The following is a 26,817-nucleotide window of genomic DNA, read 5'->3' as shown; positions in this document are numbered from 1 at the left end:
TTTTAGTCTTATTGACAGTTGTTTTGCATTATTTATTAGTGATAGATTCATGTAATTTTATAATGGACTTATTTTGTAATATGTAGATGTAGTTTTGTAATATCAGGAGAAATACAAAGATGTTAAAATTTAGAGAGGGCTGCTCAGTTTCTCACAAAAACATTTGCACAATTTAAATGAAAGACGTGGAGGCAAAAATCACTGATGCATTTTTTTTTAGCAACCGGCCTTTAGATCTAGCATTCTGCATGCTTTAAATCAGATACAGCAATGATGTAGCTTGAACGAATAGCATTTTTATTTAAATTAACAACAGAGAGAAAGTGAGAAACTGCATGTGTGAATAATGTTTGTGTAGTGTCTCTTCAATAATCAAGCTGCAAGTTTAGTTAAATCAAAAACAGATACATTGTTGCTTTTTACTTTTTCAGTATGCTATCCAAGCTATTTTATTAATGAATATTGCATTGATCACAAAGTTTCTGTGGTTATGATTGTTTGTGAGTTGCGTGTGCAGCCAGTGAATTGCCCCTTTCCACTGTGGTAAAAAATGGTCAGTCACATCCCTAACTGTTTGGAAGAAAGTATGCAAGATTCTAAGTTATTTATTTTTTTATTTTCTAAATTATTAATTTTAATTTTTCCAACTTGCAGGAATCAGTAAAAACAACTCTGTCTATAGTTATTCAATCCCCCTCCATGCAAAAAGAGCCAGCATCAATATGGAGGGTGTCAACATTGTGAGGGCAGAAATGGATGAGTGCCTCTTTGCTACTTATTTCATATTCAGTGTGAAATACCCCAAGCACATCACTCACATGATGAATTTTGTTGAGCAATACCTGTTTAAACTCTCCAGAAGCCCCCCCCCCCCCCCAAAAAAACTGTCTGTTCCAGTGCTCAAAATGTATAATCAATTATCATAATACTTTGATATTTCGTGAATTGGTGCTAATGTAAATTTGTAAATATGAGGCGTTTGATGTTATTCTGAAATGCTGATCTTAATTTGAATCTGTAATTACAATTATTTATGAGTGATATTAATGTAAATTTGTAGATTTGAAGTATTTCTATATCTGTATATTTCCATTGTGAGGTACTTGATGTTGCTCTAACACTGATGGGAATTTAGATTAATCTGTATATTTGCATTATTTATTAGTAATATGTAGATGTAGGTAAAACTCTATTTTCATTATTTATGAGATTTTTTAAATGGTTGGTGTTTTAAGGTTGATTTGTACATTTAAAGCCTTGAATATTTGAAATTACTGTAGCATTATTTCAGTAATAGGAATTATTTTTGTTAATATAAATAAATGACAAGTTCTATGCACTTTGGGTGTGCTTTTTTCAGTATTCATGGGTGACTTTTTTATGTGAATTACATTTTTACATTTTAGGGTCTTGATGTTTGTCAATTATATTAAATATTTAATCCAGAAAGGACAAAAGAAATAATCATGAATGAACCCCTAAAAGGTTCCATATAAAACCTTTTTGGTTGCAAAGAACCCTAAAGGGTTCTTTTGACTGAGCCCTTAAAAGGGGTTCGATATAGAACCTTTTAGGGGTTCCAAATACGTAGCACCTGATAGAACCTTTTCTTCTAAGAGTGTACAGAGGGAGTATGCTGTAGGGTGTATAAGTTCTGACTCTTCGTTAGTCTGATAGCCTGAGGGAAAAAGCTGATATGCATTCTTCAGCACTGCATCAGTGTGTGTAGACCACATGAGATCCTCACTGATGTGAACGCAGAGGAACTAAAAGCTGTTTACCCGTTCCACAGGTGTCTTGTCAATGGTGATGGGTGTGTGTTCTCTGCTCTGTCTCCTGAAATCTACCAGCTTCTTGGTCTTGTCGATGTTGAGTGAGAGGTGGTTCTCCTGACACCATTTAGTCAGGGAGCTCACTTCCTCTCTGTAGATCCAGATCTCGCCGATCCGGGACAATGCTTTTACGGCTTATATAGTAGCCATTGAAATAGTAGAAAGTGAAGCTTGATAAGGAAAATATAAACCTGTTATATAAAGAAAAAATACCTGTTTTATTGAGAGGCCCAGACTGAGCAAAAAATATGCAATTTGGTGCAGTTGCTGATATTTCTATAGCCAAAAAGTAAGATGAAATTCTGGTAGTTTGTAATGTAAGTAAGTCATCTGTGTTATCTATCAGATTATTTACATAAAATGCACATATATATTAGTTGTCACTCTATATCTCCCAAAACCTGCATAGACAGCAATGCAACTGACACATTCAATACCCGGAAAGGTAGTAAGGACATCATGAAAATAGTCCATTTGACATTAGTGGTTCAACAGTAATTTTATGAAGCTATTAGAATACTTTGTTGTACGCAAAGAAAACAAAAATAACATCTTGATTAAATGACTTCTTCTCTGTTCATGTCTTAGCAAGATTATATTTATTTAATTTATTTATTTAATGCTTAGTTTTATGATCAAAGCTCTGTGGTGTCAAAACATAATGAATTGCAATACAATGATGATTGAGAGATGAACAAATACATTTTTCTCAAAAGCCTGATGATTATAGTTATTACTCACATTTGAACACAATTTTTCTAAAAATATGTATTTATGGATAATCAAGTTGCTTCAATACATTAAGTGTTAATCTTGAAATATTATTAACAATATAAAACAATATTTTAATGTTTATAAATATATTTCCCAGAAAAAAAATAAAAGACTTGTGATCCATGACCTGAAGGTGGACTTTTTTACACTGATACTAAAAGGTCCTTTACTTGCTAAAAAACATGTTTGTGGGTTTGTGGATATCCATGTTGATAATTTAGCCTTAGGTAATTTGTTTTAAATATGATATAGTAGGTTTAATGGATTCATACACTGTTATAAATGTTTTTTTTTTATGAGCTGAGAACATAACCATGCTAAGGTCAGATCACTATACAGTACAATATACACTATAATTGTATAGTATAAAATAATAAAAATCTCACCATGTATTATCTAAACATTTATTATGTACAAAGAAAAAACTAACAAATTAATATTAAGAAGTTGAACAAAATGTATCACAACAAAATTAGTCATTTTAAATAATGCAAATAAGCTGACTGACAATACGCAAACAGAATTAATAGAAGTACTTATGTTTGCCCAATCAATAAAGTACTTCTCAAAGAATGTATGTTTAAAAAAAGGACCACGTGTATGGCAAATCATCAGTGCCCACTCCAATATAGTGGAAATTATCATAATTATCATCAATTATTATTCTTGTATATTCCAATTATTATTCCTGAATATTCCTGTAAATCGTATATGTACTATATGTGCTTCAGTTCAACACAAAGCCTTACATGACTGTAAACTCACAATGATTCATTTGTTTGGCAGATGTCCTCTCATTTGTTAAACAGATGAACTTCTATTTACCTCACTGTGGTACTGATAAGAACACAGGGCTTGTTTTTACTTATGCCTTGTTAGGCAACAGATGTTTCTGAGAGGCTTATTTGTGTTCCTAAGAAGGATATAACTGTTATTTGCGACAGATAGTTGATGGTGAGATTGGCAGTGATGGCAAAACATCCTTGATGTCATATACTTTGCATTTTAACCCTAGCATGGGAGAAAATGTCACAGATAATAACTTTACATACATTCATTTAAAGAGTTAAACATGTTTTTTTTTAAATAATAACGTTAAAATGCAAACCTGCCAATGAATAATAGAGTATTCATCAGTTGTAAACAATAAAATCATTATTGTTAATCAATAAAATAAAATAAATTCACAAAACACCAAAAATATCAACTTTACCACAATTTCAGACCATTGCTATTTTAATTAATCATTCATATAAAACTACAACATGTGAAATACATGACTTGTGTCTATAGTGAAAAAAAAACCATTGTGCTTAATTAAATTTTTAGTCTCGCTCCATTCCTGAAGGATCATTTTGCAATGCAAAGTACTTTTTTTAATAATTAAAGAAACACATTTTTATGTCTTATAAGTAAAACAGACTTATTCAGGATTTGTTTGTTAGTAGTGTTGTGAAATTACCAGTATATCGGTACCAAGTCAGTACAGAAATGTAGTCACACTTAATTTTAAGGACCAATTCTCATTATTAACTATTAACTGTGACTTTTGCTTCAGTTAACTCCTAATTTGCTGCTTATTATTAGTTTAGGTCATTGTTAAGTTTAGTTTGAGGGTAGGATTAAAAGGATAGTTCACCCAAAAATGAAAAATGTTTTATCTGCTTAGATAAGTGTGGGAATGGGAAATGAATAGGAATCGAGGCTTTAAAGTCAGCATGAAACGGAAGTTGAGATTTTTTTTCCTTGTTGTGATGTATATCCTAGTGAATGGCTTCTGAAACAGAAAAAAGGGCGGACGGGGCTTGATTTTGTCCTTTGGTTATTGATTGGATCGTTGGAAGATGGGCGTTGCTTACAAAATGGATGCAGATTTGAATTCCTCGCACACAGACACGAATTTGCTGTTATTCCTCCTTCTTCAAAGTGTACGAATTCAAGCCAGTGGGCACGCAGACTGGGTTGTTTGGGAATAGGGAAAAGTAATTGAGGAGAAGCACAACCAAAAATGCACCTAACCACCATACTGCCAATTGCTAATTGTTAATTGTTGCAATCTTCTCAGTGTTAGGTTTCTGAAGAGGCAGGAAGGCAAGATAGTCATGTCCTCGTCCCATCGCATGTGACCGGAAGAGAAGATAAGTCGTTTTGAGGGGGAGGGGAGGTTTACATTTTTGATTAAAGATTATGAGGGCACATGAAAAAAAAAATGAAGTGCACGGTGTGGCGGGGGAGGCGTGGTTTAGCAAAGTCTGCAATGGGAGAGCGAGTGAGGAGACGAGCGGTGGTAAGTGGATCAGGTGAAAGACAATTAACACCTGGGTCTCGTTACAGTGATTGGCGTGGGGAACCGGCATTTAAGCCGGCGGAGGACCAGCAGAGGACGAGAGATGGGGACTCGTGAGAGTGACGAGCTGGAGAACAGCCGAGCGCGAGAAACGAACACTGCCAAAGTGAAACGTCGAAAGAGACTGTGAAGTGCGCGCACCTGCCGCTTTTGTTTATTTTTGTATTATTAGAGTTTAAATAAAATATCCCACGAGCCCCGTACACCGACCCCGGTCTCCTTCCTCTTTATTGAACTGAACTCACTACACTGGTGCCGAAACACGGGAGGAAGGAGAACAATTCCGCCATGCAGACTCCGTCAGGATCATCGACATCGCCATTCGCAGACATCATAACAACGCTCGCGGGCCTGCATCAGGAACAACACAAAGCCCTGCTGGATCTGCGGGCCGACCATGACCGCCGGTTTCAGGCCATGATGCAGGCCCAGCAGGAGGACCGCGAGCTGTTCCGGAGGTGTTCTTGCTGGACCGGGAGGGTCGGATGAGGACGGCCTCCCCCAGTGCTGGCCCCGCCCCCCCCATGCCGCTCACGAAGATGGGGCCAACCGATGACCCGGAGGCGTTCCTCGATCTCTTTGAGAAGACGGCGGAGCTGGAGCTGACCGAAGCGGGCCGACCCTTTGTCTTGGCACAGCAGCTCCGGGACTCGTGCCGCAAATGGCTGTTGGCCGGAGGAAGCGACGCCGAGACCATCATCAGCACGGTGATACTGGAACAGTTCATCTCCCGTCTTCCGAAGAAGACTGCCCAGTGGGTCCAGTGCCACCGCCCGGCGTCGCTGGATCTGGCCATCCAACTGGCAGAGGATCAGCTGGCGGCGTGCTCCGGGGTCGGTGAGCCCCTTCCTTCTGTCTCTCTCTCTCTCTCTTCCTCTGTGTCCCCCTCCCCCCCTGCCCCAAATTTCTGTCCCTCTCCCTAGGTCCCGTTGGGCGGGGCCACCGAGGCCCACCCCCCGCTGGAGAATGGGGATGGAGCCTGCAGCCGGGGCGCGAGGCCCTGCACGGGGAATGGCTGCACCTCAACGTGAGGGGTGTGAGGAGCCTTCTGCTGCTTCCCCACGCCAATCCCCTGACCCACTTCCTGCCACTAGGGCGGCTGGGAGGCCTGGGCCGGCCTGCTGGCGTTGCGGGGATCCGGGCCATTTTGTGGATAGGTGCCCGGTCATGGAGGTGGAGACACTTGTCCAGATCCCGGACGTCCCGCAGGCTGCCCCCGATCAAGTCAGGCTGTACCAAATACCCGTGAGTATTAAGGGGGGTACCTATCAGGCTTTGGTGGATTCAGGTTGCAACCAGACCTCCATCCATCAAAGCCTGATGCAATCCGGGGCATTGGATACGGGCGCATGGTTAAGGTGAGGTGTGTGCACGGGGATATAGTGGAATACCCCGTAAAAGCCATAGCCATTAAATTTAGGGGCCAAAAGCATAATGTGGAGGTGGCCGTTAGTCCGCGCCTCCGGCATCCGCTAATCTTAGGAACTAATTGGCCCGCGTTTCAGCAATTATTGGGGTGTTTAACAGTGGATGCCGTCGGGGGAAAGAACCGGCCGGGGGGCGGGGTGAGCGCGCAGGTGGGAGAATCTGTGCCAGGACCTAGCGGGGCGGTCTCAGGGGAACCGAGCAGCGTGGCGAGGCTAAACCTTTCCAGTCGCGATGAATTTCCCCTGGAACAATCCCAGGACGAAACACTCAAACACGCCTTCGAGCAGGTCCGTTCTATCGATGGGCAGGTCCTCCACCCTGAGCGTCCGCTATCCCCTCCGTATTTTGCCATTATCAAGGACCGGTTGTATCGAGTGACCCGCGACGCTCAGACAAAAGAAGATACAACCCAATTGTTAGTACCTCGGAGCCGTCGGGAAATGCTTTTCCAGATGGCGCACTGTAATGCTATGGCAGGGCATTTAGGAGTAACGCCGACGCTAAATCGTCTAACGACCCGATTCTTTTGGCCGGGCATTCACGAGAACGTGCGCAGATGGTGCGCGTCTTGTCGGGAATGTCAGTTGGTAAACCCACCGGCCACCCCAAAAGCGCCATTGCGCCCTATTCCACTAGTGCAGGTCCCCTTCGAACGAATTGGTATGGACCTCATCGGGCCGTTAGAACGATCAGCACGGGGACATCGTTTCGCGTTAGTCTTAGTGGATTACGCGACACGATATCCTGAAGCAGTGGCGCTCCGCAACATCTCGGCAAAGAGTGTGGCGGACGCCCTGTTTCGTTTAATCTCCCGCGTGGGAATCTCAAAGGAGATTCTCATGGACCAGGGCACCGCGTTTATGTCACGCACGTTAAGCGAATTGTACGGATTGTTGGGCATTAAAGCGGTGCGTACCAGCATCTATCACCCACAAACGGACGGCTTGGTCGAACGGTTTAATCGCACATTAAAAACCATGATTCAGAAGTTCGTACAAGAAGACGTGAAAAATTGGGACCATTGGCTAGAACACCTCTTTTTCGCTGTGCGCGTGGTCCCCCAAGCCTCCACGGGGTTTTCCCCCTTCGAGCTTCTTTACGGACGTCAGCCCCGGGGGGTGTTGGACGTCCTGAAAGAAACTTGGGAGAACAGACGCTCGGATAGCAAAAGTGAAATTCAATACGTCCTGGACCTGCGAGCAAAACTCCATACACTGGGGCGGCTCTCTATGGAGAATTTGCTTCAGGCCCAGGACAGACAAAGCCAGCTGTATAACCGGGGGACTAAGCTGCGAGAATTTGCACTGGGAGATAAAGTGCTTGTATTACTGCCAACCTCTAGCTCCAAATTACTGGCCAAGTGGCAAGGACCCTTTTAGGTCACACGGCGGATAGGAGATCTCAATTATGAGGTAGTACGAACAGATAGAGGCGACTCACGGCAAATCTACCACCTCAAGCTCCTTAAAAAATGGAGAACGGAGGAGTCAGTGCTGCTAGCGACGGCAGTGAGTGAGGAGGAGGATCTTGGGCCGGAAGCGATTACTAAAGAGAAATCCCTCGCACTGACTTTCTCCACAAGCAGTTTTTAGTAATGGTGATTTGCAATTTGCACAGCTCTTTGAGTAGCCTTAATGTTTTATTTATTTTTTGTACTGTATATCTGTGATGGAATGTTATGTATGGACATGATATGATATTACCTTTGCACAAGGCAGATTTTGGAAAATGGTGATTTGCAATTTGCACAGCTCTTTGAGTAGCCTTTAATGACTTTTTTGTCTTTTAACCGTTTTAAACCTGTATCTGTTTTTGTCTTTGTTGAAAAACATTTTTGTAGCAATTTCCCTATATCCAAAACGAATTTCTCCTTGGGGAGACAAATAAAGATACTTTGACTTTGACTTTGACCCTAGGAGGGGATCACCTCTCGCCCTCGCAGCTCACTGACATTGCGCGTTTGCAGGTAGAATTTGCGGACGTGTTTTCGCCCCTACCTGGTCGTACGGACCTGATTCAGCACCACATTCGCAGCCGGCCATATAGATTGCCTGAACACAAGAAGAAAGTAGTTCAGACTGAATTAGAGGCCATGCTGGGGATGGGAGTAATCGAGGAGTCACACAGTGATTGGGCGAGCCCGATAGTTTTGGTGCCTAAAACGGACGGCTCGGTGCGGTTTTGTGTAGACTATCGCAGGGTGAATGCAGTTTCCAAGTTTGATGCTTATCCAATGCCGCGGATTGACGAGTTGCTCGATCGGTTAGGTACGGCTCGCTTTTACTCGACATTGGACTTGACAAAGGGATATTGGCAGATCCCCTTATCTCCCATGTCCAAAGAAAAAACAGCCTTCAACACGCCGTTTGGATTACACCAATTTGTTACGCTTCCTTTCGGTTTGTTCGGGACCCCAGCTACGTTTCAGCGCCTCATGGATCGAGTGCTGCGGCCCCATGCTGCATATGCCGCGACCTACCTGAATGATATTATCATCTATAGTGGGGACTGGCAGTGGCATATGGAGCATGTGAGGGCAGTCCTCAGGGCGCTGAGACGGGCGGGACTAACGGCCAACCCGAAGAAGTGTGCAGTTGGGCGGGTGGAGGTAAAGTATCTGGGCTTCCACTTGGGCCACGGGCAGGTGCGTCCCCAAATTGATAATACGGCAGCAATTGCGACCTGCCCCAGGCCCAAGATCAAAAAGGAGGTGAGGCAGTTCTTGGGGCTGGCGGGATATTACAGGAGGTTTATTCCTCGTTATTCGGACCTCACCAGCCTGTTGACTGACCTCACTAAAAAGAAGGACGGAGCAGTGCCAACAGGCCTTTAACCGAGTTGAGGCTGCCCTGTGTGGCAGGCCGCTCCTGCACTCTCCTAATTTTTCTCTCCCTTTTTTTTTGCAGACTGAAGCGTCGGACAGGGGGCTGGGCGCGGTCCTGTCCCAGGAGGTGGAGGGGGAGGACCGCCCGGTGCTGTACATTAGTCGGAAGCTCTCAAAGAGAGAGACTAAGTACAGCACCATAGAGAAGGAGTGTTTGGCCATCAGGTGGGCGGTGCTCACCCTTCGCTATTACCTCCTGGGCCGCGAGTTCACCCTCTGCTCGGACCACGCACCCCTCCAGTGGCTCCACCGCATGAAGGATACCAACGCGCGAATCACCCGTTGGTATCTAGCTTTACAGCCATTTAAGTTCAAGGTGATTCACAGGCCGGGGGCGCAGATGGCTGTCGCCGACTTCCTCTCCAGGAATGGGGGGGGGGGCTGCAGGCCGGATGGCGGAGGACCAGCAGAGGACGAGAGAGACGGGGACTCGTGGGAGTGACGAGCTGGAGAACAGCCGAGCGCGAGAAACGAAGACTGCCAAAGTGAAACGTTGAAAGAGACTGTGAAGTGCTGTTTATTTTTGTGTTATTAGAGTTTAAATAAAATATCCCACGAGCCCCGTACGCCGACCCCAGTCTCCTTCCTCTTTATTGAACTGAACTCACTACACACGGATAAGTTATTTATAATAAATACTACAGAATTCTACAGAATACTCCAGAATAAAGACACAAAACAATTGGTATGTGCAAAAAACTGAACAGTTTTTATATTGTTTTTTTTTTTACCTCTGATTCATGCATTGTCTAAACTGTCCTAAGCACATTCCTGTCTTCTACTTCAGTCCGAGCGGCAACCTCCTGCTCTCTCGTAAAGCCAAGTAACTAAAACTGCAATTAATTGACTGGCCACCAGCTCCCGCCTGTTTGCTCATTTTCGATTGTCCGGGAGAGTCGCGCGGTGATGCGCTGCCAAGATGGCGATGGCCTGCTCTGCACACTTTGAGCTTCAGAAAGGCTCTTCAGGCTTCTATGGGTGACATCACGACACTACGTCCATGTTTTTATGCAGTCTATGCTTCAGAGGGGGGCAGGGTTTCATATTTTTTGAAGCTTCCCTGGGCACCGCCATTGATTAGCGGACCCAATGGAATGGACTAGCATTCCATTGACTCCCATTCATTTTGGTGTCACTTTGACGGCAAATAACTTTATATCTGAGGCGTTTGTCCATTCATTATTTCTAAAGAAACACGAAAATGTATAAAAGACTTCATTACCTTGTATCTTACGTTATGGCCCCGTAGAAGCAGTTTTTGTAAAAATAGGCTAACGATTGCGTCATAACCAGCGACTCTCTGTCGCGCAGTAGAGAAATTACCGTATGGACAGGAGGAGAAGCTCGCAGGCAATCTTTTACTGTCTATGAGGCTATCGGGGGGACGTGGAGGCATAAAGTCAAGGGAGAAGCCCATAGAGAGTCCATAAAAGCAACGTCTGCAAGATTTGGTGGGTGATTCAGATTTCTCTTACACAGCTATTAGAAGACTTACAATTGTCAGAGATGTTGCTCAAGTGACATCTACGTCATCAAGCTCAGTTTGAGTCTGCGCAGTACGCTCGACCCCAGGAAGTGTGTGCTTCTAATTGACTTCACTTGTCTCCGCTGAATCCAATAGGGTCGCTGTGTCAATTTCTTTTACTGTCTATGCCTGAACGTGAGGCATCTTCTTCTTCTTGATTTACGGCGGATCGCAGACTTATAAATGCATTACTGCCACCTATATCTCAAATGGACATGCTATCAACAATCTCTGTTAGGAGTGTCAATGGTCCACTTGAGAGATAGGAGGCGGTAATACACTTATAAGTCTGCGATCTGCCGTCAAGCAAGAAGAAGAAGAAGCTGCGCACTTTGTTGTTTTGTGACTATAACATTCTGAATAAAATAATGCGAATTAATCATTACACACTAAATTATGTTTGTCATCCCATGTGTTCTTCCGGTTGATTTGCATCCAGAGATGTGATTAACAAGAACAGAAAACCACAGGGGGAGGGAAAACATGCAAAAATGCAATGCAAAATTGCTACATGCAAAAATATGTACCATCTATATTTGATGAATGACACATGTATTTGGAAAGACTCAATGACTCTTCAGCAGGTAAGAATTTCATTTCAGTCATTTTATATTTTTAATCCATGTTGGGTTCCCAAAAGAACCTTTCAGTCAGCAGTTCGTAAAATAAATAAATACATAAATAAATAAACATTTTGAAATTCTAAAGAATCTTTTACTACCACAACGAACCTTTTGTGGAAAGGTCAATGCATAGATGTTAAAAGTTCTTCCTGGAACCATAGATGGCAGTATAAAAAGAGTATAAATGAAAAATAATTGTGATTCAGTAAAATATTTTTACACTTTTGTTGTACTCTGGTTTAGTCTTTAGATTGATTTTGCTTTTTCTAATGTCCTTTATTCAGTTTGGATTATTGGATTATTGCTGTATTATTATTTAGTACTGTCTTGAATAAGCCATTTCACATAACACGTTTACATATGAGCAGACTTCTGCGCAGAACTATAAATGTACAACCCGAATTCCGGAAAAGTTGGGACGTTTTTTAAATTTTAATAAAATGAAAACTAAAGGAATTTCAAATCACATGAGCCAATATTTTATTCACAATAGAACATAGATAACGTAGCAAATGTTTAAACTGAGAAATTTTACACTTTTATCCACTTAATTAGCTCATTTAAAATTTAATGCCTGCTACAGGTCTCAAAAAAGTTGGCACGGGGGCCACAAATGGCTAAAAAAGCAAGCAGTTTTGAAAAGATTCAGCTGGGAGAACATCTAGTGATTAATTAAGTTAATTGATATCAGGTCTGTAACATGATTAGCTGTAAAAGCTTTGTCTTAGAGAAGCAGAGTCTCTCAGAAGTAAAGATGGGCAGAGGCTCTCCAATCTGTGAAAGACTGCGTAAAAAAATTGTGGAAAACTTTAAAAACAATGTTCCTCAACGTCAAATTGCAAAGGCTTTGCAAATCTCATCATCTACAGTGCATAACATCATCAAAAGATTCAGAGAAACTGGAGAAATCTCTGTGCGTAAGGGACAAGGCCGGAGACCTTTATTGGATGCCAGTGGTCTTCGGGCTCTCAGACGACACTGCATCACTCATCGGCATGATTGTGTCAATGACATTACTAAATGGGCCCAGGAATACTTTCAGAAACCACTGTCGGTAAACACAATCCGCCGTGCCAGCAGCAGATGCCAACTAAAGCTCTATCATGCAAAAAGGAAGCCATATGTGAACATGGTCCAGAAGCGCCGTCATGTCCTGTGGGCCAAGGCTCATTTAAAATGGACTATTTCAAAGTGGAATAGTGTTTTATGGTCAGACGAGTCCAAATTTGACATTCTTGTTGGAAATCACGGACGCCGTGTCCTCCGGGCTAAAGAGGAGGGAGACCTTCCAGCATGTTATCAGCGTTCAGTATAAAAGCCAGCATCTCTGATGGTATGGGGGTGCATAAGTGCACACGGTATGGGCAGCTTGCATGTTTTGGAAGGCTCTGTGAATGCTGAAAGGTATATAAAGGTTTTAGAGCAACATATGCTTCCCTCCAAACAACGTCTATTTCAGGGAAGGCCTTGTTTATTTCAGCAGGACAATGCAAAACCACATACTGCAGCTATAACAACAGCATGGCTTCGTCGTAGAAGAGTCCGGGTGCTAACCTGGCCTGCCTGCAGTCCAGATCTTTCACCTATAGAGAACATTTGGCGCATCATTAAACGAAAAATACGTCAAAGATGACCACGAACTCTTCAGCAGCTGGAAATCTATATAAGGCAAGAATGGGACCAAATTCCAACAGCAAAACTCCAGCAACTCATAGCCTCAATGCCCAGACGTCTTCAAACTGTTTTGAAAAGAAAAGGAGATGCTACACCATGGTAAACATGCCCCGTCCCAACTATTTTGAGACCTGTAGCAGAACTCAAAATTGAAATGAGCTCATTTTGTGCATAAAATTGTAAACTTTCTCAGTTTAAACATTTGCTATGTTATCTATGTTCTATTGTGAATAAAATATTGGCTCATGTGATTTGAAAGTCTTTTAGTTTTCATTTTATTAAAATTAAAAAAACGTCCCAACTTTTCCGGAATTCGGGTTGTACCTTACTGCATTGGAACTGGGAATTCATTTGTTTATTTTATGGGCTTTGACTCAATATTACATAACACTGTATCAGAAGATAAGTTTGGATTCTGGTGCTTTTTTATAGGATAAAAACATTAATTACTGGTCTTTTAGTCTGATTGGCAGAGCGGTTTTCCTGGAGTGCTGATATTTAGTCCAACAGAGCTATAGAATATTTAACTTTTTTAATCTCTTGGATCATTCACAGTCTAAAAAAAAAAAGTCATTTAATTTTTTCCAAAAACATGCCTGTATACATACTTTATTGTAAAGTACTATAATGAAGTTTGAATCAGTTATTCTTTGTACATTAATTTCCTCGCAGCTTACACATATCTTCCTTATTTTTTTTCATCTTTATTCATGCCAAACCAGCTTAGGTAAACTTGTTTCAACAAAGTATAGAAAAAAAAGACATAAAATATCAACCTTATTTTGCAACACGGAAGTCAGCTATTTTCTGTGAATGTGTGAGACATTAGTCAATACAGGTAAATGACTTGAATAACAAAGTGCAGTCAATGGTAAAACTATTTGCGCTGTAAACCAGTGTGTTTAATTACAAACGTCTGTAATATCAATCAGCATAACATACTGATTTTGTACAGCCAAAATAATTGGAATGACACCTGAAGCCCCACATGATTTTGTCTTACAGTTGTGGGCAGTTATCTATATGCCATAATCTATACTTAAAAATGACAGGAAAATATGCATCATTCAAAAACATTTTATTCCTTTTAGGGATTTTCCAAAATGTTTCCAAATGAAAGTTGCTCACATTTGCATTTGAGTTTAAAAGTGAAATAAAGTGTATTTCATTTCAGTTTTTCAGATGTTATTGAGGAACCTTGAGATCCTGTCTGGGATGAAGTGGAACATTTGTGGCCTTCTGCTCATTCTACCTGCCCTCATAAGCTCAACTGCAGAAAGACATCATGAAAATGGCCGTGGCAAAAATCTCATTACGCCAAAACGCCAAAATCAGGCTGGAAATGATAAGGAGATGGATATGTTTATACTGGGTGACGATGGTTTCATGGGATACATTAAAGCAGGTGATTCAAATTGCACACATTCAAAAGGATTGAGAATTAAATTATTATGACACTGAATGTATAGTGTGTATATGTTGTTACTGCGTAACATAAAAGTTACCTTTTGGTGTCCACATTCTTTATCATTTGTCTTTTAAATAGGTAAATGCATTAATGGTAAATGGGACACAACAGAGAGCCATTCTACTATTCTGTGCAATTCTAGTGGATCATCAGGTGAGGATCTTCTGCTGTGCTGTTAATTATAAAATGTTATTTCTACAAGAGGATAAAATATAAAAAAGTGAATTGCAAGTGTGTCACAATTCTTATGTTTTTGTTTTGTTTTTTACTCACCATTGTGAGTTTATATTTCACAAATGCAAGTTAAAAAAACATTTTTTTTTTTAATTCTGAAACTCACAATTCTGAGAAGAAAGTTCAGAACTGTACGAAATAAACTTTCATTGAAACAGGTTTCCTTTATTGTGTATAAGATGTCTATTTTTTGTCTTTCAGTAACAACAAAACCAATCAACATGAGTGTCTTTTCGTATGAAGAAAATACAACTTATACAGAAAGCTTGTTTAACAGCAGTGGTGGGTTTGAACATATCTGGACTCTTCCTGTCTTGGGCTTTGTTTTGCATGAGCAAACCTTTTTTTTAACCCAGAGTAACCTTGTTTTCTAACCTGTTGTTTTGCAGACGATAGTGTGATTTTATCAAGATACTCACCATACAATCTCAGCATAAACAGAGCTGTTATACCCACATTTGTCTGTTTAATTGAAGGGAATTGCACAAATAATACTTTGAACACTTGGATTAATGAAGGTGAATGAAGAGATCTGTCATGTTCCTTTTATGCATTTGATAGCCTGTGATTTTAGAAGTGTATGACAACAATATGATCCATGGGTTTCTTTAAATTTAAATGTCCAGTGTCAATTTATTCACTATATTTGCTATATTACAAGAGTTCTGCTTTATGCAGATCAGATATCTAATAGTATGTTTTTGTTCTTTTTATCAAAGGATGTAACTGGACCAACAAAACCACTGAATATTTTACATACACAAGTGAGTACAATTCTAAAAATGTTTAAGTGTTTTTATTAATATTAAAGATATATTAGACTAATAAAAGAGCTAGTGCTGTAATTCCTGTAAATGGACTGGTAAACCAATATGTTGTAACATAGTCAGTGACAGATTTGACAGACATTTTAACACTAACCTTATAAAGTATTTGCATAGTATATATGGAATATTACAGTTGTATTATTTGCATAGCTTGTAATATTGTTCTTTGTGTGTGTGTGTGTGTGTGTGTGTGTGTAAGAATGTCAAATGACCTGCCTGAATGTGACAAAGTTATGTGAGAATGCAGAATATGATTCCAGCTGTAGCGGTAAGAACGTAGTATAATATGTCTATTTTTGCTTTATTCACTTCCAGGACAAATGTGCATGTGATTAACCCCAATGCTGCACATCGCTCTTACTTATTCCCTATTTACATAGTTATAATTGTTGTGTTTTTTCACAGATGATAATTCAGGTGATGATGATAAAATAAACAAAATTGGGATCTTTAATAAAACTGCAACTTGTTATAAGTGTGGAAGTCCTTTTCAAGTTGTGGAAGCAGTCCCTTTACCCGATGAATTATCAAAACAATTTGATGCTAATAAAACGGAGACAGATGCTGGGACAGCTGCGTAAGTACTCCTTTAAACATGTGATTGAAGTCTAGTAAGGTTTTTAGTGGTAATATTTGTTAAATAGGCATCAGTGTATCTTATAATTTGCAAACCTTAGCATGCAAACATTGCAATCCATATTCAGGAAGCTTCCATAATTTAATGAACTTGATAATGTATCTGACTGATGCACATGAGAAAAGAACATATATCAAGCGCAAGGTTGTGGGGGTTCGATTCCCCGGGAACACATGATAAGTAAAAAATTGATAGCCTGAATGCACTGTAAGTCGCTTTGGATAAAAGCGTCTGCTAAATGCATAAATTTAATTTAATTTAATATATATATATATATATATATATATAGGTGATAACAGATTTTGTCACAGGGGATTTTTCTCATCTAACCCATATGTTGTGCCTGCTGTTTCAATGTTGTAGAGATAGTATCACAACAACAACACAAATATTTTTTTATTTTGTTCAGTGGGGCTATGAAAAATCTCTCCAGTCTGCTGTCTTTTATGGGGAATTTGACCGTTGCCTCTATATCCATGGGTAATGTTAAAGGGGTTTTAAAGAAAATTCAAAGTGAGTCCAAAATCACAACGTCCTACTTCATCTACTCTTCAACAACTGGCATCAGAGTAAGTAGATGGGTGATTTCAAACATACACACATTTTTCTTTAACTTTGCATGACAAAAACTTTTGTCTCTTAAAAACATGAAATGTACCTCAGAATGGAAATCTCCATATGTTTAAAGGTTTTAGATGATGTTGCTGTACTGAAGAATTATCCCAACGCTTTTGGTATTCCAGCAGAAGCAGCTAACCAAGCACTCAACCAAAGTACAGGAAGCGCTTTTATAGGTGTTTTCCGCTTTCCTAACATGTCAAAGGTATAAAGAAACATCAAAAACAGGCTCCGTCATGCTTTAAATTATGTGTTCATAACAATACAAGCTGATTTTTTTCTACTTTTAACTGAGTGATTTTAACAAAAAAATGCATATCTTTATTAATAAAAAGTGGCTTAAAATAATAATAAAATATGATAATAATCCTGAATATCCTAAACATTTAAATATAGAGGGAATCTTTTTTTTATTTTTTTTTTTGCCTTTTTCTGAAACTGAGTCATTTTACTGACATTTGTCTTATTTGCATCTTAGTTTATTTTATATGTGATGTAAATCACATGATGTTTCTATATAGAAGTCTGATTATATTGCTCAGTAATTAAACAAAACAAACCTGAACAATCCTCTATCATGTTTGTTTTAAGGATGCAGAGAATAGTACGGTTTTGAATGATGAGGTTTATGCAATCGAAATGGGGACAAAAATGTCAAATCTGAGTGACCCCATCAGCTTTACATTCAAATATCAGGTATTCAAATGTTTGGGAAAAAGTGTTTCTAGTAGTGTAAAATGCATCTGAATCTTATTTTGTGAAATTCTGATGTATTTCTCTGCAGGAGACTAAGGAAACTCCTGTTTGTCACTCATGGGATGGAAGCGGTCTGTGGTGCTCTCATGTTTTTGTTTTTTATCTGTGCATGTTTTTTATAGCACAGACATTGAAATATTCTTTAAAAAATGTCACAAATGTTAAAATAATACACTTTTAGTTTTCATATCACAGAGAGCTAAATTTCAATGTTGGCATTATACTTAAGCAAATTTAAGAGAATTGGTTAAAAGTTTGAATCTTTCAGCCCATGCTGCTGACCAAAGCATAATGTCAGTTTCATTAATTCACTCTAAATCTAATCAAAACTAACCAGTCCCTCCTTTTTTTTTTAGGAAATAAGCCAAACTGGACAACGGAAGGGTGCATTACCTTTGAAGGAGGAAACAATGTAACATGTCGATGCAATCATTTGACTTTCTTCGCTGTGCTTATGGTAGGTTTTCCTGTTTCCTTCTGGAATCTGTTAAATTGAGCTGGAGTGCGAGTATATGTTCAGTACTTGCACCTTCAGATTTATGTTTATCAGTGAAATCATTTCACAACAGATGTTTTGTGGTTATTGAATCCTTAATGTTGCTAATGTCCTGTGTAACTAAACACGGTTTTAATACAGATCTCTCCAGACATAACCATTTCTGAAAGCGACCTCACTGCTCTCACCTACATCACTTACATCGGCTGCGGCCTCTCCTTGTTTTTCCTGTCCATCGGGCTCTTCATGCACTTCCTCATGAGGTGAGACACACCAATTATGATTCTGAAAATGTTTTTCAAAGAAGTGATAAAATAAACCACGGTTTACACTAAATATCAATCAGCACAACTGTTTAACATTGATAATAATAAGAAATGTTTCTTGAGCAGCAAATCATCATATCAGAATGATTTCTGAAGGATCATGTGACACTGAAGACTGGAGTAATGATGCTGAAAATTTAGCTTTGCATCACAGGAATAAATTACATTTTACAATATATTCAAATAGAAAACTGATATTTTAAATTGTAGTAATAATATTTCACAATATTATTTGGGTTTTATTATTATCAGATAAATTAATGCTTGGTGAGTAAAAGAGACATTAAAAATTATTACAAATATTTTTTTTCTTACAAAAAAACCAAGTTGAAATCAATCAATTAACATTATGCCACAGGTCTTGTTTATTAAACTTGACTTGTACCAAACCCAGAATATTCCTTTAATGATGGGTCTAATTTGGATGAAACATGACTGTAAAATTAAAACCTGTCTTAAAATTATGGTTTCAAGTTTAAAGTAACTTTATTATCAAAGCTAATCCTTCATTTTTTTAATTCACAATGTCTTGCTCTTTGATTTCAAGGTGATGGATTGAACATTTGAATTGCATTTTAAATTTAGGAGAGTGAAGGCCACTGATTCTATCCGTGTGCTGATTAATCTCTTCGTGGCGCTGTTCCTGCTCAATGTGGCCTTCCTGTCGAATGAGTACATAGCACGTATGAAGGACGTCAACGCCTGCAAGATCATGGCTGGATTCATGCACTACTGCTTGCTGGCCAGTTTCAACTGGTTCGCAGTGGAGGCTTTTCACCTCTGCCTGCAGATGGCCAAACACTCAGTCACCATCAAACATTACATGATCAAGATCTCTGTGGTTGGTTGGGGTGAGTACAAAAACCTGTTCAAGTACTTTAAGTGCTCAGATTATCAATGATGATCAAATGGCAAAAATCCCATTGAGTTTGAAGGCTCTTTCTTATACTATAATTGCATTGTCAACCATTTATTTCAGGTCCTCCTGCTCTTGTTGTCAGTATCATTTACGTCTTGGGAAAATATGGTGAGCAGACCATAAAAACAGAGACGAGCAACGTAACTATGTAAGTGGACTCCAAAATATGATGAGATGAACTTCCTAAAATATAATAGCAGCCATATAATGTTATGCATGAAAACCTGTTTTAATGGAAAAAGCTTCTTTAGATAATAAAATGTTCATTATTATAATAAAATGTTCAACTATTCAATTTACTAAAGCCAAAACAAATTAGTAAAATATTATTTTGAAAAAAAATTGTACTATATATATATACATATATATATATATATATATATATATATATATATATATATATATATATGAATGGGTGCCGTCAGAATGGAAATTCCAAACAACTGATGAAAACAATCCACAATTACTAATCAACACCATTCCAGATGATCAATTAACATCTTGTGAAGTGAAAAGCTGAATGTTTGTAAGAAACAAATCCATCATTAAGGTGTTTTAACTTTCAACCATCAGTTCTGGACAAAATATAATAATGCTTTCCCCAATAAAAAGCCCGGTTGTCATCTCACTTCAAAATCCACTAATATATTTGTTTAAAATTGTTTCTGACTATTTGTACTAGTAAATTGTGCTTGATCTGTGCATATATCTCTCCTGATTCAGACTAAATTAATTTTTCACTGGAGAAAGCAATATTATGGATAGAAGAGTCATACAGTATTTTAGCCAGAAGCAATGGTTTAAAGTGAAAAATCTCTTAATAATGGATTCTTTCAAACATGCAGATTTTCACTTCACAATATATCAATTGATGAACTAGAGCTGTGTGGATTACTTGTGAATTATTGTGATGTTTTTATCAGCTGTTTAGACTCTCATTCTGACGGCACCCATTCACTGCAGAGGATCCATTAGTGAACAAGTGATGTAATGCTAAATTTCTTTAAATTTGTTCCTATGAAGAAAAAAATAGTAAATGGGTGTGAGAACAAATATTTGTCTATGTAATTTTGTCAACTTTAACCATCTGCACTTTTTTCCCGTGCAGGTGCTGGATTTTAGACTCTAATATCCACTACTATGTGAACATCGGTTATTACTGCCTCATCTTCATCTTCACCTTCAGCACCTTCATTGTGGTGCTGCGATGGCTCTCCATGCTGAAGCTCAGCAAGCTGAACAAGGTTGGAAAGGTGAAGCGCTCAGGAACCGACACCTCTGACATCACCACCATCCTGGGCCTCTGCTGCATGCTGGGACTCACCTGGAGTTTCGCCTTCTTCAGCTACGGAGCTATGCGTCTGCCCTCGTATTACATATTCACCATCCTGAACTCCTTCCAAGGTGAGAGCATTACTGCAGCTGAATTTAAATGCATACATTTAAAATTATAATTTTATCAACTTTTAGGGATACTCTGGCAAATATGACCTCAAAGCTGACAGACATGGATTAAGCCTTAAAGTCCTGAAGATTTTTTAAGATGTAATTGTGATATGTTATTCAATCTAGAGCTATATATTGTATTATATTATATATTATAATACACTTAAAACATGAAACAAAATTCCTGTTTGTGGTAAAATGTCTATTGGAATTACTGGTCAAAAGTTTGGGAAAAAATATGATTTTTATATGATGTTTTTAAAAGTTAGTCTCTTCTGCTCACCAAGACTGCATTTATTTGGTCAAAAATACAATAAAAACAGTAATATTGTAAAATATTGTTAAAATTTTTAAATAGCTGTTTTCTATTTTAAAAGGTTTAAATATGTAATTTATTCCTGCGATGGGCATATCGTTCTAATATGCATTCTTATATACACGGATTTATTTCTTTTCACAAAAATATTAAGCAACAACAAATGCTTTCAACATTTATAATGTGAATAAAAGTTTCTTGAGCAACAAATCAGCATATTAGAATGATTTCTGAAGGCTCGTGTGACACTGAAGACTGGAGTAATCTTTGCATCACAGGAATAAATTGCATTTTAAGATTTATTCAAATAGAAAACAGTCATTTTAAATTATAATAATACTTCACAATATTAGTTTTTAGTGTGCACATAAGAGGCTTCTTTAAAAACTAAATTATTTTTTTAATATAATAGGCCTATAAAACATGGATAAAATAACATGCATTTTGTGTATGTTTTTCTAGGATTTTTCTTGTTCATATATTACTTGAAAGCAAGCACCCTCTTTGGAGACTCAGCGCCTTCAGAGGAGAGTGACACGACTGAAGAAACTGTTACAGAAAATCCATACGAAGACCTAGCAACAGAAGACACCAAAAAAATAATCTGACTGTATACATTTGAAATGACCTGTCTATTGATATTTTACCTTCATTTGTATTATAAAAGTTAGTCAATTCAATGCAAATTCTTCCCTGTCACATATGCAGCTCTTTTTGAACTCTTCAGAATTTTAATAATGTGTGCTCTTTTCAATTCATGAGTTTGAACTGATTTTAATTGCGCAACAGGAAGTTGAATTGACAGCTTAATCGCATTTTAAAGAAATTCAAAGTAAAGGGAGTAAATCAAAAATAATAATATATAATAAAATAAAAAATTAATATGTTTGTTAAAAGCAGCAAAACGTTGATGTGTATGTTATCATTTTTAACCAGTTCGTCTGTCAGTAAATTCTTGTATTTATTTTATATAAGTAGTTTCTATAGGCTTTCTATTGTGTTTCCTTCCCTGTATGCATTTTACTGAAGATGTCACATAAACTCGTAATAAAATAACACTGTGAAACTACAGAGACTATATGTAGCCAAATATATTCTTTCTTTTACACTGATAATATATGAAGACCATGTTATGCAAAATATAAAAACATTTTGAATAGCGGGTATTATTTTAAATTTCCTCACAAATCGACTTTTTAGACACAGACGTATTTTTACTGTTGTAAATGGCCTCACAAATCGGCTTTCATGCATATTTTTTTTATTAAATCCAACAATAAAATAAATTCGTATTATGAGTTTTCGAAAGAGCGATGACGCGATGTCGTCATGACGTCGTGACGTGGCCTTACGACGGCACGCGGGAAAATTTAGATTGAACTGGAACTGGAGCTTAGCGGGTGAGTGACAAAACAATAATCACGATATTAAAGGTTTAATTCATGAACTAATTACACGTCTACGTGAATATTTTGGCACATGTATATGGGTTTTAGTGTGTGATCATGTCTGTACACTACACTGAGTGTCGATTAGATGTGTGTTTATGTGTTTGTTCAGCGGGGTTTCTAAGACATAAGACTGATTAATAAGTTTTATTAGCAATGAACTTGTCAATAGCTGTTGATTTTGTTTAGTTAATTTACGATTTGTCCTTCTTATTTTTAGAAAACACTGTGTTCGATTGTAATACCATGGTAACTTGTTTTCCTGTGTAAAACAATGCTGTATATAAAAATACTGTGGTGTTATCATCACTGTATGTCTTTTTACCATGTTATTACAAATTAGTGTTTTAAATTATACCTAGATAACATGTCCAGACATGTATTATATCGTGTTTTCTTTAGATACATTTTTCTTTAATTTTTTTGTAAATGCTACTCTAATGGTTCCAGACCTCTGGAAAAGTCATTAAAACATTATTATTCAAACTGGATGTCTATATATATATATATATATATATATATATATATATATATATATATATATATAATATATAATATATAATATATGTATGTATATAATGTATAAGTATGTGTTGTGAACCCTAATTTTGTGGGGGGGGTTTTGCTAAATGTATTAATTCAGAAGAAAATGTATGTATTTAGTGTTTGGTTTATAGACAGAGTGAAACACCCAAAGTTTTCAACCAACTTTAACTCAAATTGTTAAACTGACAATGTGTCGTGTGTTATGAAACAGCAAATATGGCTATGAGGAATGCGTCTCTTGTGGAGGTGGAGGCAGATGTAGAGGAGGAAGAACATTTTGGGCCGCAACCGGTTTCACGTCTGGAGGTACGGTTGCTGTTGTGGATATAAACAAATGCTCTTTCAATGTTTTTTCATGGTGCTGATGTTGTAGATCTCTGCAGCAAAGTGGCATCAGCAGCAGTGACATTAAGAAGCTGGAAGATGGTGGTTTCCACACCGTGGAGGCCGTAGCGTACGCGCCCAAGAAAGAGCTGCTCCACATCAAAGGAATCAGTGAAGCCAAAGCCGACAAGATCCTGGTGAGACGTTCAGAAATGCCACTTCTGTATTTAGCGATATGAACAAACCTCTAATTCTTTGTTTTAACCGAACAGACAGAGGCTGCTAAGATGGTTCCTATGGGCTTCACCACAGCGACGGAGTTCCACCAGCGCAGAGCTGAGATCATCCAGATCTCCACAGGGTCCAAAGAGCTTGATAAACTCCTGCAGGGTGCGACACTGAACTGTCTCTCTAATAATAATGTACTGTGTGCTGTAATCACCTGATTGAATCTTTGTGTATCTGTGTTGTGCAGGAGGAATCGAGACGGGGTCCATCACTGAGATGTTCGGCGAGTTTCGCACAGGAAAGACACAGCTGTGTCACACACTGGCCGTCACATGCCAGGTAAAACATTTTTTTCCTCTCTCTTTCTTTTTTTAAGAAGTTTGAAAGAATACTGTTATTCAGCAAGGACGCATTAAACTGCTCATCACTGAAAGTAAATATATTTATAATGTTACAAAAGATTTATATTTCCAATATACCACAGTTTCAACAAATGTATTACGCAGAACAACTATTTTTAACATTGATAATAATGATAATAACAAATCAGCATATTAGAATGATTTCTGAAGGATCATGTGACACTGAAGACTGGAGGAATTCAAGATTGAAGATTTTTGTGTGTCACATACTTATATATATGGAGAGCATATGACCAGCAGTGAAATGTAAGCCGGGTCCACTCCACTCCAGGGGTGTTTTATTTTATTTTTTTATTTAGTCATGCTTTATATTCTGGACATCATACCATAGGAGCCATAAAAGTCTGGTGTATCAAATATGATACTCAACAAAAATTCCATATGCTATTTTTTTTCTAGATTCTGTCTTACGCTACATTAAACACTGTAGTGTGTGTATATAGTAAACACTATATATGTACAATATATATATCTGACTGTTATTTTATATCAGGCTTTACAGGGTTAAAATATGAACTCTGCATTTCAGCTGCCCATAGATCAGGGCGGTGGAGAAGGAAAAGCCATGTACATCGACACAGAAGGAACCTTCCGTCCAGAGAGACTGCTGGCTGTAGCTGAGAGGTCAGAGTCGCTTTAGAGACACTTGTTGTCCGTTCTGGATGGTTTCACACTATGTGGTTATGTTTGCTGTGTCAGGTACGGGCTGGTGGGCAGTGATGTGCTGGATAACGTGGCGTACGCCAGAGCCTTCAACACAGACCATCAAACACAGCTGCTGTATCAGGCCTCCGCGATGATGACTGAGTCCAGGTAACACACACACGTCCTCCCAGACTCCAGACAGCTGTCTCCATTAGCTCCAAGTGTTGAATTGTCCTCGATCTCTGTTCAGATACGCTCTGCTGATAGTAGACAGCGCTACTGCACTGTACAGGACGGATTACTCTGGGCGAGGAGAGCTGTCCGCCCGTCAGGGGCATCTGGGGAGGTTTTTACGTATGCTGCTCCGTCTCGCTGATGAGGTAGAGTACGAGAGATCACACACATGCTGTTTTATGATCTGACTGGTTCATAAATTTACAAACTCCTTGCAGAATCATATTGAACATATTGAATAAATTATTAAATATTATTATGAAGCTGCATTATAGTCCACAAGAAAATTTTAAAAACCAAGTTTAGAAAAATGTACGAAGTAAACATCCTGTTGTGTTTTTTTAGGAAGCTCGTCTTAAAATATAGAGTTTATTGGTCGTGTGGAAAAATAAAGGTTTAGATGTCTATTTGACTTTCTTACAGCTTTGCTTTTAAACATAATACACTTTTTTAAATATCTTTTGTTATTTTTTTCCCCCCAATTTATATAATTTTTTTTCACATATTGCAGTTTCCCAGCATTTCAGAATTAGGTTCCTGATTTATTATTTATTATTTGTTAGTTTCTTTATTAAGTATTTAAATGTTAAATCTTGAAAAAATAAATAGATGATTTCCACATATGAAGGATTCTTGGTCAGTGTTTTTAGTGTCACTGAGATACTACAGTAGATGTTATTATTTATTAATATTGTGGATTAAGCATTTATTTTTATATTTTTCACTTTTATTTCAACTTTTTAATAGTTCTGTTATGTTTCTATCATTTTTATTAGTTGTTGTTCCAATATGTCCATATCATTTTTTGGTTTAGTTATTTTAGTACATCAGGTTAAAGTAAATAAAATGAGATGTTGCATTAACAACTAGCTGAACTAACATTTACAAAAAGATGTATTAATTAAATTATTACTAATTACTGTAAAACTTTTTTGAAACTAAATATATGAAACTATATAAATGTGTCTTATATGTATATATAATGTAATATGTATAATGTGAGATCATAGAAATATGTCTCATGATTTTAAATCTGGTTTGTAGTTTGGTGTGGCTGTGGTCATCTCTAATCAGGTGGTAGCTCAGGTGGACGGAGCAGCCATGTTTTCAGCGGATCCCAAGAAGCCGATTGGAGGAAATATTCTAGCACACGCCTCAACTACTCGGTAACACTCAGCAGTGGATGACGATTGTGGAGGTCGCTGATGCTCTCATACTCTATAGATTAATATCTCAAATCGACTCTCTGTCTCTTGTAGATTATACCTGCGGAAAGGTCGAGGAGAGACGCGGATATGTAAGATCTATGATTCTCCATGTTTGCCCGAGGCAGAGGCGATGTTTGCCATTAATGCTGATGGAGTGGGTGATGCTAAAGACTGAAATGAGACGTCCAAAGAAAGTGTGTGAGACCATCAGACAGAAAAAAGACTCCTGTAAAGTGATTGAAATGTGGACACGCACTGTTTAGTCTGAAAATATTCAAAAAGATTTTGGAAGGAGAATGAACCCTTCAGAGTGAAACTCATGGTTTATTTCCATATAGACAGATTGATGGATATTCATGGATCTGGGTGATTTGAGCCGGTGTAATTATTTGCTCTTTACGGTGATGTCCGCCTCCTCTTTACTATTTGTTATTTACATCTTTTGTTATATTTGTTTGTTTTGTCTGGACTAAACCTTTTTCTTGTACATAAGCTACTCAGAATTAAAGCGTTTTATCTGTTAAAGCAAGAAGAGTGCATTTTGTGTGTGTGTATAAAATACCGTCAGTTAGAAACAATTAAAGGGCAGCAAAATACTGAGGCAATTTAGTTTATTTTCATTAATAAGCTTA

At 38.2% G+C, this 26,817-nt stretch overlaps 1 protein-coding gene across 2 annotated transcripts; it reads left to right on the top strand.

Annotated features, from left to right (window-relative positions):
* Positions 1 to 14,396: 14,396 nt before the first annotated feature.
* LOC132092150 (DNA repair protein RAD51 homolog A-like) lies at positions 14,397 to 26,717 on the top strand. Of its 2 annotated transcripts, XR_009422192.1 has the most exons (17): positions 14,397 to 14,492; positions 14,634 to 14,708; positions 14,991 to 15,071; positions 15,179 to 15,307; positions 15,509 to 15,884; positions 16,022 to 16,193; positions 16,663 to 16,822; positions 16,942 to 17,076; positions 17,463 to 17,567; positions 17,656 to 17,698; positions 17,984 to 18,084; positions 18,265 to 18,386; positions 19,035 to 19,300; positions 19,429 to 19,516; positions 20,477 to 20,772; positions 21,593 to 21,796; positions 23,336 to 23,430. XR_009422192.1 is itself a non-coding variant. In XM_059498248.1 (10 exons), exons 2-10 carry the CDS (start codon positions 23,341 to 23,343, stop codon positions 26,358 to 26,360), a joined length of 1,023 nt encoding a protein of 340 aa, XP_059354231.1. In that variant the 5' UTR covers positions 22,483 to 22,530; positions 23,336 to 23,340; the 3' UTR covers positions 26,361 to 26,717. The 2 variants fall into 2 exon arrangements, 1 of the variants encoding a protein (XP_059354231.1); XM_059498248.1 differs by lacking the exons at positions 14,397 to 14,492; positions 14,634 to 14,708; positions 14,991 to 15,071; ... (11 more) ...; positions 20,477 to 20,772; positions 21,593 to 21,796 and adding exons at positions 22,483 to 22,530; positions 23,508 to 23,645; positions 23,721 to 23,838; ... (4 more) ...; positions 26,022 to 26,143; positions 26,237 to 26,717.
* Positions 26,718 to 26,817: the final 100 nt, after the last annotated feature.

The sequence above is a fragment of the Carassius carassius genome, chromosome 18 (genome assembly GCF_963082965.1).
Source record: "Carassius carassius chromosome 18, fCarCar2.1, whole genome shotgun sequence".
Classification (NCBI taxonomy): Eukaryota; Metazoa; Chordata; class Actinopteri; order Cypriniformes; family Cyprinidae; genus Carassius; species Carassius carassius.
This window is presented reverse-complemented; position numbering and strand designations above follow the sequence as displayed.

Excerpts from the sequence above, each read along its gene's own strand:
- LOC132092150 (XM_059498248.1), top strand. The coding sequence starts at position 23,341 with ATGGCTATGAGGAATGCGTCTCTTGTGGAGGTGGAGGCAGATGTAGAG. Across the intron at positions 24,016-24,627 it reads CACTGGCCGTCACATGCCAG|CTGCCCATAGATCAGGGCGG; the intron begins GTAAAACATTTT and ends TCTGCATTTCAG. Across the intron at positions 26,144-26,236 it reads GCACACGCCTCAACTACTCG|ATTATACCTGCGGAAAGGTC; the intron begins GTAACACTCAGC and ends TGTCTCTTGTAG.